Source organism: Bombina bombina, chromosome 3, assembly GCF_027579735.1.
Source record: "Bombina bombina isolate aBomBom1 chromosome 3, aBomBom1.pri, whole genome shotgun sequence".
Lineage (NCBI taxonomy): Eukaryota > Metazoa > Chordata > Amphibia > Anura > Bombinatoridae > Bombina > Bombina bombina.
Genome location: NC_069501.1, coordinates 49,245,832 through 49,260,376, shown reverse-complemented (window position 1 = coordinate 49,260,376; position 14,545 = coordinate 49,245,832). Strand labels below are relative to the sequence as shown.

Here is a 14,545-nt window from a genome sequence, read left to right as displayed (position 1 = left end):
TGATAGATAATTCAGCATATCTAAATATGTAAAGTTGTTCGCTATCTGAATCCTATTGTAATCTTAGTATAGTACACTGTTTTGTGCTTATTTATACTTTTGCCTAACTATACATATCTGTATGCTAATGAGGAGTCTGTTAATGCTAGTATAGTGTTAAGTTTTTCTTTTAATCGAACATATACGTCACATGATCTCATATGTACTTAATGAGGCTGTTTGGCCAGTTGCAGCACGGTCTATGAGGAAGGCGCACACTGAAACGCGTAAGACCGATGCTGCACTGGTCTCTTAATCCAGTTATGGACTTTTAATTTTGAAATAAAGTTTTCTATTAAACTTTTCATCCCCTGACTCGCTCTGGATTTGTTTAGGATCAGTGGAGGATTGGGACTCCTCTTCTGCGGTTTGCAGGTGGATGTTATAACATTAAGAGTAGGGGGAGCCTTGCTTGTGTGTAGATGCTGTTACGTTTATGGCTTGTCAGAACAGCTGGAGGAGGATTGCATCTTGGCGGGAAGGGAGGACCCTAGACTGCCCATCTGAACGGAGAAGAGACGTTGGACCTCAGTAAGTCTTTTTAACGTATTTAGACTTTACTTGTGACTCTTACCGTTAGGGGCTAAGGAAACTCTGCTGTATTATTTACCGTCATGTTTGGAATATATGTGGGCACTGTGCACTATTATATAGGGACTGTTCTCTTTTTTGGTTTACTTATATCATGGATCTTTGTGCACGTTGGAAGTAGCGCGTGTATTATGAATTGAAAGTAAAAGTATTCACTTGAGCGCAATTGAATTTAACACACGTCAGGTTAGAGCGACTTCAGAGCTCTGGATAACTGTTATGCAAGACAAAAAGATTGCACCAAACACTTTTAAAAATACATGTAAAAGTGCAGTTACATTCACAACAACACTGTATGACAATAATTATTCAAAATGTGGTTTAAAAAGTTAATAGGGATAAAAAAAAATGAGGTCCCAGGTGTAAGACAAAAAAGGCTGCAAAGGGCTTTAACACAGAGATACATACATATGTGTAAGTATTTGTATGTGTATATATGTTACAGTTAAAGTGCAGAAATCAGTTAATCTGCAGATTAACTAGGGTGATCAGTTAAAGTGCAGAACAATTGTTTAATTTCTCACATTACCTAGGTAATCTGCACATTACCTACTAGGCACTAGTTAAAGTGCAAAAAAAAAGCATTTTAGCTTTTTAGAAAAGTTTGTTTCTCTCATGTAAACTGTTTATTGAAAAAGAAGCAGAAGAATGTAATAAATAAAGAACAGAATGCTCCGATTTCGGCTATCGAATCTATAATAAATAGATAGATTCCAAAGATGGATAATTTCCCAGACAGAGAATTTCAAGATGTGTGGGCTGGGACCCATGGTAAGGTCCCCAGAGGCAGTTGCGGCGCCCGAGGCTCTGATTAGAACAGAGCACTCTGGAGCGTATCTGCCCTCGGCCAAAATCGGAACATTCTGTTCTTTATTTATTTCGTTAAACTCAACTATTATTTAACATCATGTTCTATATTTATTTAGTTAAAATCAACTCTAACAATTAATGAAATTAACATAATGTTATTATTTAACATCATGTTCTTTATTTATTTCGTTAAACTCAACTATAACAATTAAAAAAAATATAATACAAACAATCAAACGGTTTAAAATATTAGATCTAGGAAATGAATTTGCAGTCACAAATTATTGTATTGCAGTTTTTAGATTTGATATAGGAAATGAATTTGCAATTGCTTACTTATTTGTGCAGTCTAAAAATTGGTGACACTTTGAATTACATAGATAGATTCGATAGATAATTTCCCAGACAGAGAATTTCAAGACGTGCGGGCTGTGACCCATGGTAAGGTTCCCAGAGGCAGTTGTGGCGCCCGAGGCTCTGATTAGAACAGAGTGCTCTAGAACAGAGCACTCTGGAGCGTATCTGCCCTCGGCCGAAATTGTTTTTCAATAAACAGTTTACATGAGAGAAACAAACTTTTCTCACTTTAACTACACGGAAGCAGTTAATGTGCACATTACATAGGTAAAGTGCAGATTCTGCACGTTAACTGAGCAAATCAGTTAATCTGCACATTAACTGATTCTGCACTTTAACTGTAACATATATATAAGTCAAATATATATATATCTCATGCCTATGCACTCCCTTAATGTGCAAACTGCCGGTGATTAGACCTTCGTAACAATTAATTTGCTTTATTTCCGGTACAATCCGATATATCAATCTCCCAACGTTTAGGTCTTCACATTAGACCGTTGTCAAGGGTATAATCTGTCAAAAAATATATACATAAAACAAGATTAAATGTTACTTACATATTCCAAACGAAACACAGCATGTATACAGAACATCGTGTTACCAGAAGTGATGTCATACCTGATCCGGGTCCGGCACTCACATATTCCCTACTCACATCCACTGGAATTTAAGTTCCATAACCGGAACATTAACCAATCAACAGGCTATAAGGCTACAAGGTTGTCAAGGTAACCACAAACAAAAAATGTTATCTGTGAAAAAAACAGCAAATAGCAGAATATCAATGAAAAAACTGAATTTATAAGTCAGATCAGTATGGGACAGTCACTAGCGATGTAACAAAATAAAGTAATCATACAAATACTTAAATCCACTAACATTATATATCGTAAGACGTGGCACTTAGTTAATTTATCACTAACCTAATTGCAGAGGATCAGGAATGCTTGAATATGTACACTATAAACATTATAATATCAGGCATAGGATTCACATGTATTTTACATAAAGCAGCAGGTACACATCATTCAGAGAGAAAACAGTTTATTTAACCCCCACGGGGCCATTGTTTTCAGCCTATAAATGCATTTCACTTTTCTACAGACTGTCTCCTAATGTCACCCCCTCTTGGATGGCGTTTAATCTAATCAATAGGAGGCCGGACAGATAGCTCAGCATGCTAAGGCACTGTGGCTGAGCTCTGTAGCAACCCAAGGGTTGCAGGTTCGATCCATGGCAAGGTCCACTCAGCCTTTCATCCTTCTGAGGTTGATAAAATGAGCAGCGCCTTGAGACCCTTATGGGTGATTAGCTGCGCTATACAAGTACACAATACATACATACATAAACCTCAGGTCTGCTACACCATGGTTTGCTTCCATAAAATGTAATGCAACTGGGAGGTCACTTTTCTATTCTTTATTGTCTGTCTTATCGTGGATTTATGATTGGCAATCCTATCCTTTAGGGGGCGCTCTGTTTTTCCAACATACATCAGCCCACACAGCACTTAATTATATACACCACCATCGCAGGCGAACAGGTCAAACGGTGGTTTAAGCACATCATCTTACCTGTACATGGGTGTCCAAAAGTGTCCCCAATAATCAAGCTATTACAAGTGACACACCCATTTCACCTAACACTTTGTTGAGTGCAGGATCACTCAGTAGCAGATGACATTTCTTATAGATGGCTTTCTTCATTTTTAAAGACTGCAAATTATAATTAGGAAAAAAAACACATAAGGGAGGTGAATCATTGGGATTAGTAGTACTCCTGGTCCCTTATGTGGCAACCAGTCGAGCTCTGTTTAGATACGACTGTTGGTAACCTCTGGCCAAAAATCTATCCATCATCTCAATCTCTCTTTTTTTTCCCCCCTCACTGCAGGGTCTGAAACTATCCTCTTAATTCTATGGATCTGACTAATCTCCTCGGGTGAATGCTAGATGCCAATAGTATTCCTGTAAGTCTCCTTGGAATATAAATCAGTAGTTAGTTTCTCTTCTTGTCTAATAACCATGACATCTAGATAATTATGAATTCTAGATAATTCAGATGAGAATAACTAGCACTCATGGGCAGATAAGGTAGGGAGGATTTGTAGTACTGGATTATGATAAATATAGAAATTAAGTAATGTTACAACTACAGGACACCAGGGTATATGAAAAATTGCAAGTTGACTCTACTTTAACTATTGAGAAGGAGGCATACACACTTATTGAAGAGGGATTGAATAAAGGATACATTGATGAAGATACAGCACAATACCTCACACAAAAACACCCTATTAGACCTATACTCCATTGTATCCCCAAAATACATAAGGATCCCATTAATCCCCCGGGTCGTCCCATTATTTCTGCCAGGGGTTCGCTCATGTAACCATTAGCCTAATACATAGATTACTACATTCAGCCATGTGTCTGGGAATTGGACACAGTTATTAAAGACACAGGACACTTTTTGAAATTATTAAATTGTGTTACTTTGAGCAAATCCCAGGATATTATATTTGTGATATTAGATGTTTCAAGTCTATATACCAATATCCCTATAAAAGGAGGGAATTAAGATAGTGGGGGATACGATCTCCATGAATGAAAAATATGAGGGACCTGATGTAATGTATACACAAATTACTGAGCTTCATTCTTAACAAATTATTTCAAATTTGAAATGGATTATTATATGCAAAAAATGGGGACCGCGATGGGTTCTAACGTAGCACCTTCATTTGCCAACATGTTCATGTATGATTATTAAAGAGACATATCCTGAGTGACCCTTTATATTCACAGTTTATTGACATGTACTGTAGGTATATTGACGATTTGTTCCTAATTTGGACAGGATCAATGAACGATTTAACTGACTTCATTAACAAATTGAATGGAATTGATTCTATGATTCTTTTTACCATGAGTGCTAGTTATTCTTATCTGAATTATCTAGATGTCATGATTATTAGACAAGAAGAGAATCTAACTACTGATTTATATTCCAAGGAGACTGACAGGAATACTTCATTATTGACATCTAGCTTTCACCCGAGAAGATTGGTTCATAGCTTACCAATTAGTCAGATCTAATAGGATAGTTTCAAACCCTGCAGTGAGGGAAAAAATAGAGTTAGAGATGATGGATGGATTTTTAACCAGAGGTTACCAACAGTCGTGTCTAAACAGAGCTAGACTGGTTGCCACACAAGGGACCAGGAGTACTACTAATCCCAATGATTCAGCCCCCATTATGTGTTTTTCCCATAATTATAGTTTGCAGTCTTTAAAAATAAAGAAAGCCATCTATAAGAACTGGCATCTGCTTCAGAGTGATCCTGCACTTAACAAAGTGTTAGGTGAACGTTCACTAGTAAGTTTTAAAAGGGGCAACAACCTCAAGGATCTACTGGTAAAAACTGAACAGGTTGGAAGCTATATACAGAGAAGCTGGGAAGCCAGAGTTGGCTGTTATAGATCTGATGGGTGTGTCACTTGTAATAGCTTGACACTTTTGGACAACCACGTACGGGTAAGATGATGCGCTTAAACCACCGTTTGACCTGTTCATCTGCAATGGTGGTGTATACAAGTAAGTGCTGTGTGGGCTGATGTATGTTGGGAAAACGGAGTGCCCCCTAAAGGATAGGATTGCCAATCATAAATCCACAATAAGACCGGCAATGAAGAATAGAAAAAGTGACCACCCAGTTGCATTACATTTTATGGAAGCAAACCATGGTGTAGCAGACCTGGAGGTGTATGCCTATTGATTAGATTAAACGTCATCCAAGAGGGGGTGACATTAGGAGACAGTTACTCTGTAGAGAAGTAGAATGGATTTATAGGCTGCAAACAATGGCCCTATGGGGGTTAATAAGCAAGTGCCGCTATCCTGTTTTTTTCTCTGAAAGATGAGTAACTACTGCTTTATGTAAAATACATGTGAATCCTATGCCTATGTTTATAGTGTAATGAAAACAAGGAGGAACGGATGCCCATATAGTAAGATAAAAAGTTCTTTAGTTCGACAAGTAATTAAAAGTTGCAAGTGGGGCAACAGTCAAGAAAGCAGGTGTAAGACAGGCGAGACACCTATGTTTATAGTGTACATATTCAAGCATTCCTGATCCTATGCAATCAGGTTAGTGATAAATTAACTAAGTGCCACGTCTTACGATATATAAACGTTAGTGGATTTAAGTATTTGTATGATTATTTTATTTTGTTACAATACTGATACGGCTTATAAATTCAGTTTTTTTATTGATATTCCGCTATTTGCAGTTTTTTTCACAGATAACATTTTTTGTTTGTGGTTACCTTGACAACCTTGTAGCCTTATAGCCTGTTGATTGGTTAATGTTCCGGTTATGGAACTTAAATTCCAGTGGATGTGAGTAGGGAATATGTGAGTGCCGGACCCGGATCAGGTATGACGTCACTTCTGGTGACACGATGTTCTGTATACATGCTGTGTTTCGTTTGGAATATGTAAATAACATTTATTCTTTTTTTATGTATATATTTTTTGACAGATTATACCCTTGACAAAGGTCTAATGTGAAGACCGAAACGTTGGGAGATTGATATATCGGATTGTACCAGAAATAAAGCAAATTTATGTTGCAAGAGTGCTTGGAAATTGTTGTGATTATATATATATACTGTATAAATATGTGTGTGTGTGTACACAGATATATTTGTGTTTTACTTTATATTTACTGAACATATTTAACATTCCAATGTTCTTCACTTACAGGATGTCCTTTATATTGTAAGTGGTAAGAGTGTGTGTGAGAAGGCGCTCAAAAGCTTAAACACTAAGGTTCATATGCACATTTAGGGTACTATCCCTTTAACCCCTTGAGTGCTAACGATGGCTCTGAGCCGTTGTAGAGTTTCCCACTCCCACCTGCTCCTAACCCGGCGATCGGGCCTGCATAGTGACAGGCATCGCCGGGGCTTCACGTTTTGTGCGGTGACGTCACGCGCAATCACTGTGCAACTTTATTAAAAAATTATAATACAAAGTATAGGGAAAGGGGGCATGCTGCTTAGACGCCTGTATCTCAGGCATCTAAGCAGCTACAGACCCCCAAGACCCACCGTTGGAATCACCTAACCTTTCCAATGGTGTAAGTCTTCAGGATCTGAAAAGAAAAAAAATACAAAAGTTAAAAATTAAACATTTCAAAAAATAAATTGTTTTAAAAAAAAAACAAATCCCCTTAGCACCCAGGTGGGAAAGTGCTTAGCACTCAAAGGGTTAAATATAAATCTATTATTTTATCGGCAACTCTGTGAGGGGGTTTCTTTAGAGAGAGGTATACATTCCACTAGCGTGCGTTTCTTTAGAGAGAGGTATACACTCCACTAGCATGCCAAATTTTCTTCTACATTCTTTAAATTGTAAATACATATTTCTATAAATATGTGTATATACCTATACCTTTATATCTAATCATATAGATATGTATTTCACATATACTGTACAATGAGAGACAAACAGACAGAGAGAGAGAGAGAGAGAGAGAGAGAGAGAGGATAAATTAATTTCTTTCATAGTGGCAAGAGTCCATGAGCTAGTAACGTATGGGATATACATTCCTACCAGGAGGGGGCAAAGTTTCCCAAACCTCAAAATGCCTATAAATACACCTCCCACCTCACTCATACCTCAGTTTAACGTATAGCCAAGTAGTGAGGTGTAAAAAAGGAGTAAAAGCATACAAAAAGTGGAACTAGAAAAATAATATACAAAAAAAAAACATAACCCCCCAAAAATTGGGAGGGTCTCATGGACTCTTGCCACTATGAAAGAAATTAATTTATCAGGTAAGTTCTAACATAACGCTCTAAATAGTTCTCCACACGTAATGTAGCCCTAACTTGATGTGGTTTTATAAATTGTACAATTTTTAGCCAATAAAAGGGTTTTGTGCTACAAGCTGAGATAATGCTCTATGCTTATCACTGCGGAAAAGGATCAGATATCATACAACTGGACGGGCTACATTAACTTACTCTTTGCTGTAAACCTTACCTGCAGTTTCGGGGTCTGGCTGGTAGCAGTGACTGAATGACAAAGCACATCCACGTTCTGTCACCTGGTAGGGAAAACAGCTGTCAAATAAATCCACCCCTCTCTCAATGCACTCTAGTATCTCGTCCGGCCGACTGACACCGTGTATGAGCCTGAAATGGGACAGGTAAAGTAACAAGGTCCAATGTAATGCTACAGAAAGTCATGTGCCAGAGGCTGAACATCACACAGCAGACTGTTCTCTTTATAGGTCTCAGGCATCTGATATGCAAAGCACTGGCACAGATTCACTAACACCGGACAGCAGTACACATATGGATGTAAAACACATTCACCAAACCTACATTTCACCATCCTTCTTAGAACATGCTGGAAAGAGGATTCCTACTTGTTTTCTGATATTCAGGTGTGTGCACTCACAGATATAAAACCAGCACCAGCAAAAAGATACAGTGCGCACACGGGTTACGCACCGTTTATAAAGCTAAACGTTTAATTAGAGGTTATTTGCAGTTTACAAACATTTATATTCTCATTGTGACATCCATTCATATTTGCTCAACTATGCACAAAGCTGAACAAAACAAAGGGTAACATTAAATGAACAATTAATATAACAATTTCCCAGAACTGCTGAATTCTCGTATTGACTGTTTTTGTTTTTTTCCCCTCTCAGCAGACTGTTCTCAGTAACCGTTGGCCAAACAGCCACAAAAGCCTTTTTAGACCGTTTTCATGTACAACTAGAAGTCGTTGTTCTGTCGAGAACTCCAATACCTCGAAAACTCCAATCTGACCTCATTTCCGTTGATTCCATTCATCTGATTGGTCTGTATCCGGTGAGTGACAGGATTCACAACCAATCAGATGGGCACTGTAATCGCCTATCTACACTATCTATTTTACCCCTGCCTGGGGGGGTTCAAGGGGGGCAAAGCCTCACCTGCCTCACTAACCCAAACTGGAAAAAATGCTTTGGTGGCTGCGTGGCCAGTGGTTATATCAATTAGTGCTGGAGTCTAACAACCAAACAAACACACAATGTGTGAACTAAAAGAAGAACGAAGCAGCGATATAATAGGCAGTAAATATCATGATGGTAAAAAGCTACTTTCACTGTCCTTTAATGAACACTAAATTTAAATGGTCTGACTGATTCTCACATTTCTTTACAGATTGTTGCAAACACTTTCACTTCACTTCAAGTGAATACAAGTTAAAGGGACATACAGCAGCACATATCAGATTCAGTTAGACGCTTGTCTGTAATAGGTTTGTCTTTGAAAAATAAGTGAATTCTTGAAAATTCATCAGCGGATTTCTGAAACATTTTCTGTGTACAGCACGTAAACTGCTAAGCATATGGTGGTGGCACCTATGCCATCAGTGTGGATTGCATGCCCTTTAAACTACTGTCACTTTGTATATCAATTTAAAGGGACATAAATGTAAACATGCAAAATGCCCTGTTAAAGGGATTCTGCAAGAAGAGCAGATCTGCTTAATCCCTTAACAGCCGAGGACGTGCCAGGCACGTCCTACAAAAAACAGTCGTTAATGACCAAGGACGTGCCTGGCACGTCCTTAGGGGGTTTCAAGCGGTGGAAGTGATCGTGATCACTTCCAGCCACTTTCAAGGTATTGCAGCGATACCTCGATATTGAGGCATCGTGCAATACCCTTTCTTAGACAATCGATGCAGAGAGGGCCTCTCTGCAATGGCCAGCGATAACACCGATCGTTGGTGGCATGAGAGGGCTTGGAGGGAGGGGGGAGGAGGGCTGGAAGGGGGGAGGAGGGCTGGAAGGGGGGTGAGACCGCTACGGCCACGCTACATCACGGCAGTGAGTGGGGAGGAGGGGGAAGGAGGAGAGGGGGATTTTATGTGGGATCCATGTATGAGCCATCAATATAGAGTAAATATATATATCTGTGAGGGGAAGGGGGGGTTGCTAAGGAAGGGGGGCAGCTACACTACAGAAACATTGGGGGGGGGGGGTTTTATAAAAAAGGCCACATTTTTAGCAAACTGTGTACTGGCAGAAGGCTGCCAGTACCAAAAATGGTGGCAACTAGGTAGAGGGGGGGCTCAGGGAGGTTGAGTGGTAAGGGGGATCCTACACTGCAGAAAATATATAATTTAAAAAAAATCCCTTTTATTTTTATACTGGTAGACTTTCTGCCAGTACTTAAGATGGCGGTGACAATTGTGAGGTGGGGGAGGGAAGAGAGCTGTTTGAGGGGGGTCAGGGAGGGATCAGGGGGTGGGATGTGTCAGCTGGGAGGCTGATCTCTACACTAAAGCTAAAATTAACCCTACAAGCTCAATAATTAAGCCTTTCACTGCTGGGCATAATACAAGTGTGGTGCGCAGTGGCATTTAGCGGCCTTCTAATTACCAAAAAGCAACGCCAAAGCCATATATGTCTGCTATTTCTGAACAAAGGGGATCCCAGAGAAGCATTTACAACCATTTGTGCCATAATTGCACAAGCTGTTTGTAAATAATTTCAGTGAGAAATCTAAAGTTTGTGAAAAAGTGAACAATTTTTTTTTTTTATTTGATCGCATTTGGCGGTGAAATGGTGGCATGAAATATACCAACATGGGACTAGATCAATACTTTGGGTTGTCAACTAAAACAATATATACATGTGAATGGTTTTTCAGGGATTCCTGACAGATATCAGTGTTACAATGTAACTATCGCTAATTTTAAAAAAAAATGGTATGGAAATGTCAAAGTGCTACTTGTATTTATTGCCCTATAACTTGCAAAAAAAAAGCAAAGAACATGTAAACATTGGGTATTTCTAAACTCAGGTCAAAATTTAGAAACTATTTAGCATGGGTGTTTTTTGGTGGTTGTAGATGTGTAACAGATTGTGGGGGTCAAAGTTAGAAAAAGTGTGTTTTTTTCCCCATTTCATCATATTTTATGCATTTTGTTTATAGTAAATTATAAGATATGATAAAAATAATCGTATCATTAGAAAGTTCATTTAATGGTAAGAAAAATGGTATATAATATGTGTGGGTACAGTAAATGAGTAAGAGGAAACAGCTAAACACAAACAACGCAGAAATGTAAAAATAGCCCTGGTCCTTAACGGTAAGAAAATTGAAAAATGATGTGGTCACTAAGGGGTTAACTTATCTCTCTCTATATACACACCTAGTTTAACCCCTTAATGACCACAGCACTTTTCCATTTTCTGTCCATTTGGGACCAAGGCTATTTTTACATTTTTGCGGTGTTTGTGTTTAGCTGTAATTTTCCTCTTACTCATTTACTGTACCCACATATATTATATACCGTTTTTCTCGCCATTAAATGGACTTTCCAAAGATACCATTATTTTCATCATATCTTATAATTTACTTTAAAAAAAATTATAAAATATGAGAAAAAAAATGGAAAAAAACACACTTTTTCTAACTTTGACCCCCAAAATCTGTTATACATCTGCAACCACCAAAAAACACCCATGCTAAATAGTTTCTAAATTTTGTCCTGAGTTTAGAAATACCCAATGTTTACATGTTCTTTGCTTTTTTTGTAAGTTATAGGGCCATAAATACAAGTAGCACTTTGCTATTTCCAAACCATTTTTTTTTCAAGATTAGCGCTAGTTACATTAGAACACTAATATCTTTCAGGAATCCCTGAATATCTATTGACATGTATATATTTTTTTTTAGTAAACATCCCAAAGTATTGATCTAGGCCAATTTTGGTATATTTCATGCCACCATTTCACCGCCAAATGCGATCAAATACAAAAAATCGTTCACTTTTTCACAAATTTTTTCACAAACTTTTGGTTTCTCACTGAAATTATTTACAAACAGCTTGTGCAATTATGGCATAAATGATTGTAAATTTTTCTTTGGGATCCCCTTTGTTCAGAAATAGCAGACATATATGGCTTTGGTGTTGCTTTTTGGTAATTAGAAGGATGCTAAATGCCACTGTGCACCACACGTGTATTATGCCCAGCAGTAAAGGGGTTAATTAGGGAGCATGTAGGGAGCTTTTTGGGGTAATTTTAGCTTTAGTTTAGTGTAGTAGACAACCCCAAGTAATGATCTAGGCCCATTTTGGTATATTTCATGCCACCATTTCACCGCCAATTGCGATCAAATTAAAAAAAAAGTTAAATTTTTCACAATTTTAGGTTTCTCACTGAAATCATTTACAAACAGCTTGTGCAATTATGGCACAAATTGTTCTAAATGCTTCTCTGGGATCCCCTTTGTTCAGAAATAGCAGACATATATGGCTTTGGCGTTGCTTTTTGGTACTTAGAAGGCCGCTAAATGCCGCTGCGCATCACACGTGTATTATAGCTAGCAGTGAAGGGGTTAATTAGGAAGTTTGTAGGGAGCTTGCAGGGTTAATTTTAGCTTTAGTGTAGAGATCAGCCTCCCACCTGACACATCAGACCCCCTGATCCCTCCCAAACAGCTCCCTTCCCTCCCCCACAATTGTCCCCGCCATCTTAAGTACTGGCAGCAACTCTGCCAGTACTAAAATAAAATATATATTTAGGCTTTTTTTTTTTTTTTTTTTAAAGCATATTTACATATGCTGCTGTGTAGGAGCCCCCCTTAGCCCCCAACCTGGCTGATCCCCCACCAAACAGCTGTCTAACCCTCCCCCTCTGCCTTAATGGCCGCCATCTTGGGTACTGGCAGCTGTCTGCCAGTACCCAGTTTATAAAAAAAACAGTTGCTTTTTTATTTTTTCCCCATTTTCTGTAGTGTAGCTCCCCTACCCACCAAAGAACAAACCCCCACCCCCTCCTAGATACCTTTGACTGTTGTTTTTTTTTTAAATAAAAAGCTTTACACTGAAACTTAAAGCAGTCTTTTCTGTAGTGTAGCGGTTCCCACCCGCTCCCGCCCCGTGCACGCGCGCGCGCCTGTGCGCGCCCCCATCGCCCCCGCCCCCCTCTACATTACCCGGCCCATCGATGGCCGCCCACCCGCCTCCCAAGTCAGCTCCCACCCACCAACGTTACCGGCCACCGATGTCCGGTGCAGAGAGGGCCACAGAGTGGCTCTCTCTGCACCGGATGGCCATTTAAGGTTATTGCAGGATGCCTCCATATCGAGGCATCACTGCAATAACCGGAAAGCAGCTGGAAGCGAGCAGGATCGCTTCCAGCTGCTTTCCACACCGAGGACGTGCAGGGTACGTTCTCAGGCATTAACTGCCTTTTTTCTGAGGACGTACCCTGCACGTCCTCGGTCGTTAAGGGGTTAATACTTGGGTACTGACATTTTCATTATGGGTGCTAGTTTTAAATGAGAGAAACCAGCTATTTCATCTACCAAAATGATTGATTTCTCAATCTTTTAATACTATGCAGCAGGTATAGCAGATCAAATGGAACATATTAAAAGGACATTAAACACTTTGAGATGGTAATATAAAATGATAAATTGTATATAATAAAACAACTCTGTAATATACTTTCATTATTTATTTTGTCCTCTTTGCCTGTAATTCCATTCTGAAATTGTGAGCTTTTCAGTTCCTGTTAGAAATGGAAGTGCAGAACACTGTTATATCCAGCACAACCATTGGCTGCACACTCTAATGACCTATGTATAACTGTCCGTAATTGGCCACAGCATTGAAGGTAACACAAGTTACAACATGGCAGCTCCCAGTGTTTTATAGACACTAAAACTTTACACTTATTTTGTCACTTTTTAAACAACTAATGAAACTTTAAAAAATACATCTACATGTTAGTCATGGACTAATCTTTTCTTTGAATGCATCATTCTATCTAGCATTTATTTAGTGTTTAATGTCCTTTTAAGGAAAATATTTATGGTGCAGTATCCCTAACAGTGTCAGAAGAAGAATTTTAAATCATCTATACAGATGACAAAAATAAATGCATTATTCAAAACTTAAAAAAAGATTCTTAACTAAAAGACACATTGTGCTAAAAAAAGCCTTTCATTCACATAAACACCATTTAAACAGACATTTTATTTTGCAGAAAACATGTTGAAGTTAAAGTTGTTTTAATTAATACCAAAACAAATACAGCAGTATTATTTGGGAATTTCCTTGTTGTAGATAGCAACCAAAGATCATAAGCAGGAAGTACATATCAGCCAATGAGCATTGATCATAAGCAGGAAGTACATATCAGCCAATGAGCATTGATCATAAGCAGGAAGTACATATCAGCCAATGAGCATTGATCATTAGCAGGAAGTACATATCAGCCAATGAGCATTGATCATTAGCAGGAAGTACATATCAGCCAATGAGCATTGATCATTAGCAGGAAGTACATATCAGCCAATGAGCATTGATCATTAGCAGGAAGTACATATCAGCCAATGAGCATTGATCATTAGCAGGAAGTACATATCAGCCAATGAGCATTGATCATTAGCAGGAAGTACATATCAGCCAATGAGCATTGATCATTAGCAGGAAGTACATATCAGCCAATGAGCATTGATCATTAGCAGGAAGTACATATCAGCCAATGAGCATTGATCATTAGCAGGAAGTACATATCAGCCAATGAGCATTGATCATTAGCAGGAAGTACATATCAGCCAATGAGCATTGATCATTAGCAGGAAGTACATATCAGCCAATGAGCATTGATCATTAGCAGGAAGTACATATCAGCCAATGAGCATTGATCATTAGCAG

General features: G+C 38.6%; 1 protein-coding gene across 3 annotated transcripts in view; it reads right to left on the bottom strand.

Annotated features, from left to right (window-relative positions):
• Nucleotides 1-14,545, bottom strand: part of QTRT2 (queuine tRNA-ribosyltransferase accessory subunit 2) — an 80,256-nt gene that overhangs the window by 14,773 nt on the left and 50,938 nt on the right. For 2 of the 3 annotated variants that reach the window (XM_053705835.1, XM_053705837.1), the window contains 2 exons: nucleotides 7,852-8,003; nucleotides 6,932-6,958 (listed from right to left, as the gene is read on the bottom strand). In XM_053705835.1, coding sequence (XP_053561810.1) covers nucleotides 6,932-6,958; nucleotides 7,852-8,003 — 179 coding nt within the window. The remainder of the gene's footprint in view (nucleotides 1-6,931; nucleotides 6,959-7,851; nucleotides 8,004-14,545) is intronic. The other variant, XM_053705836.1, reaches the window with a different exon arrangement.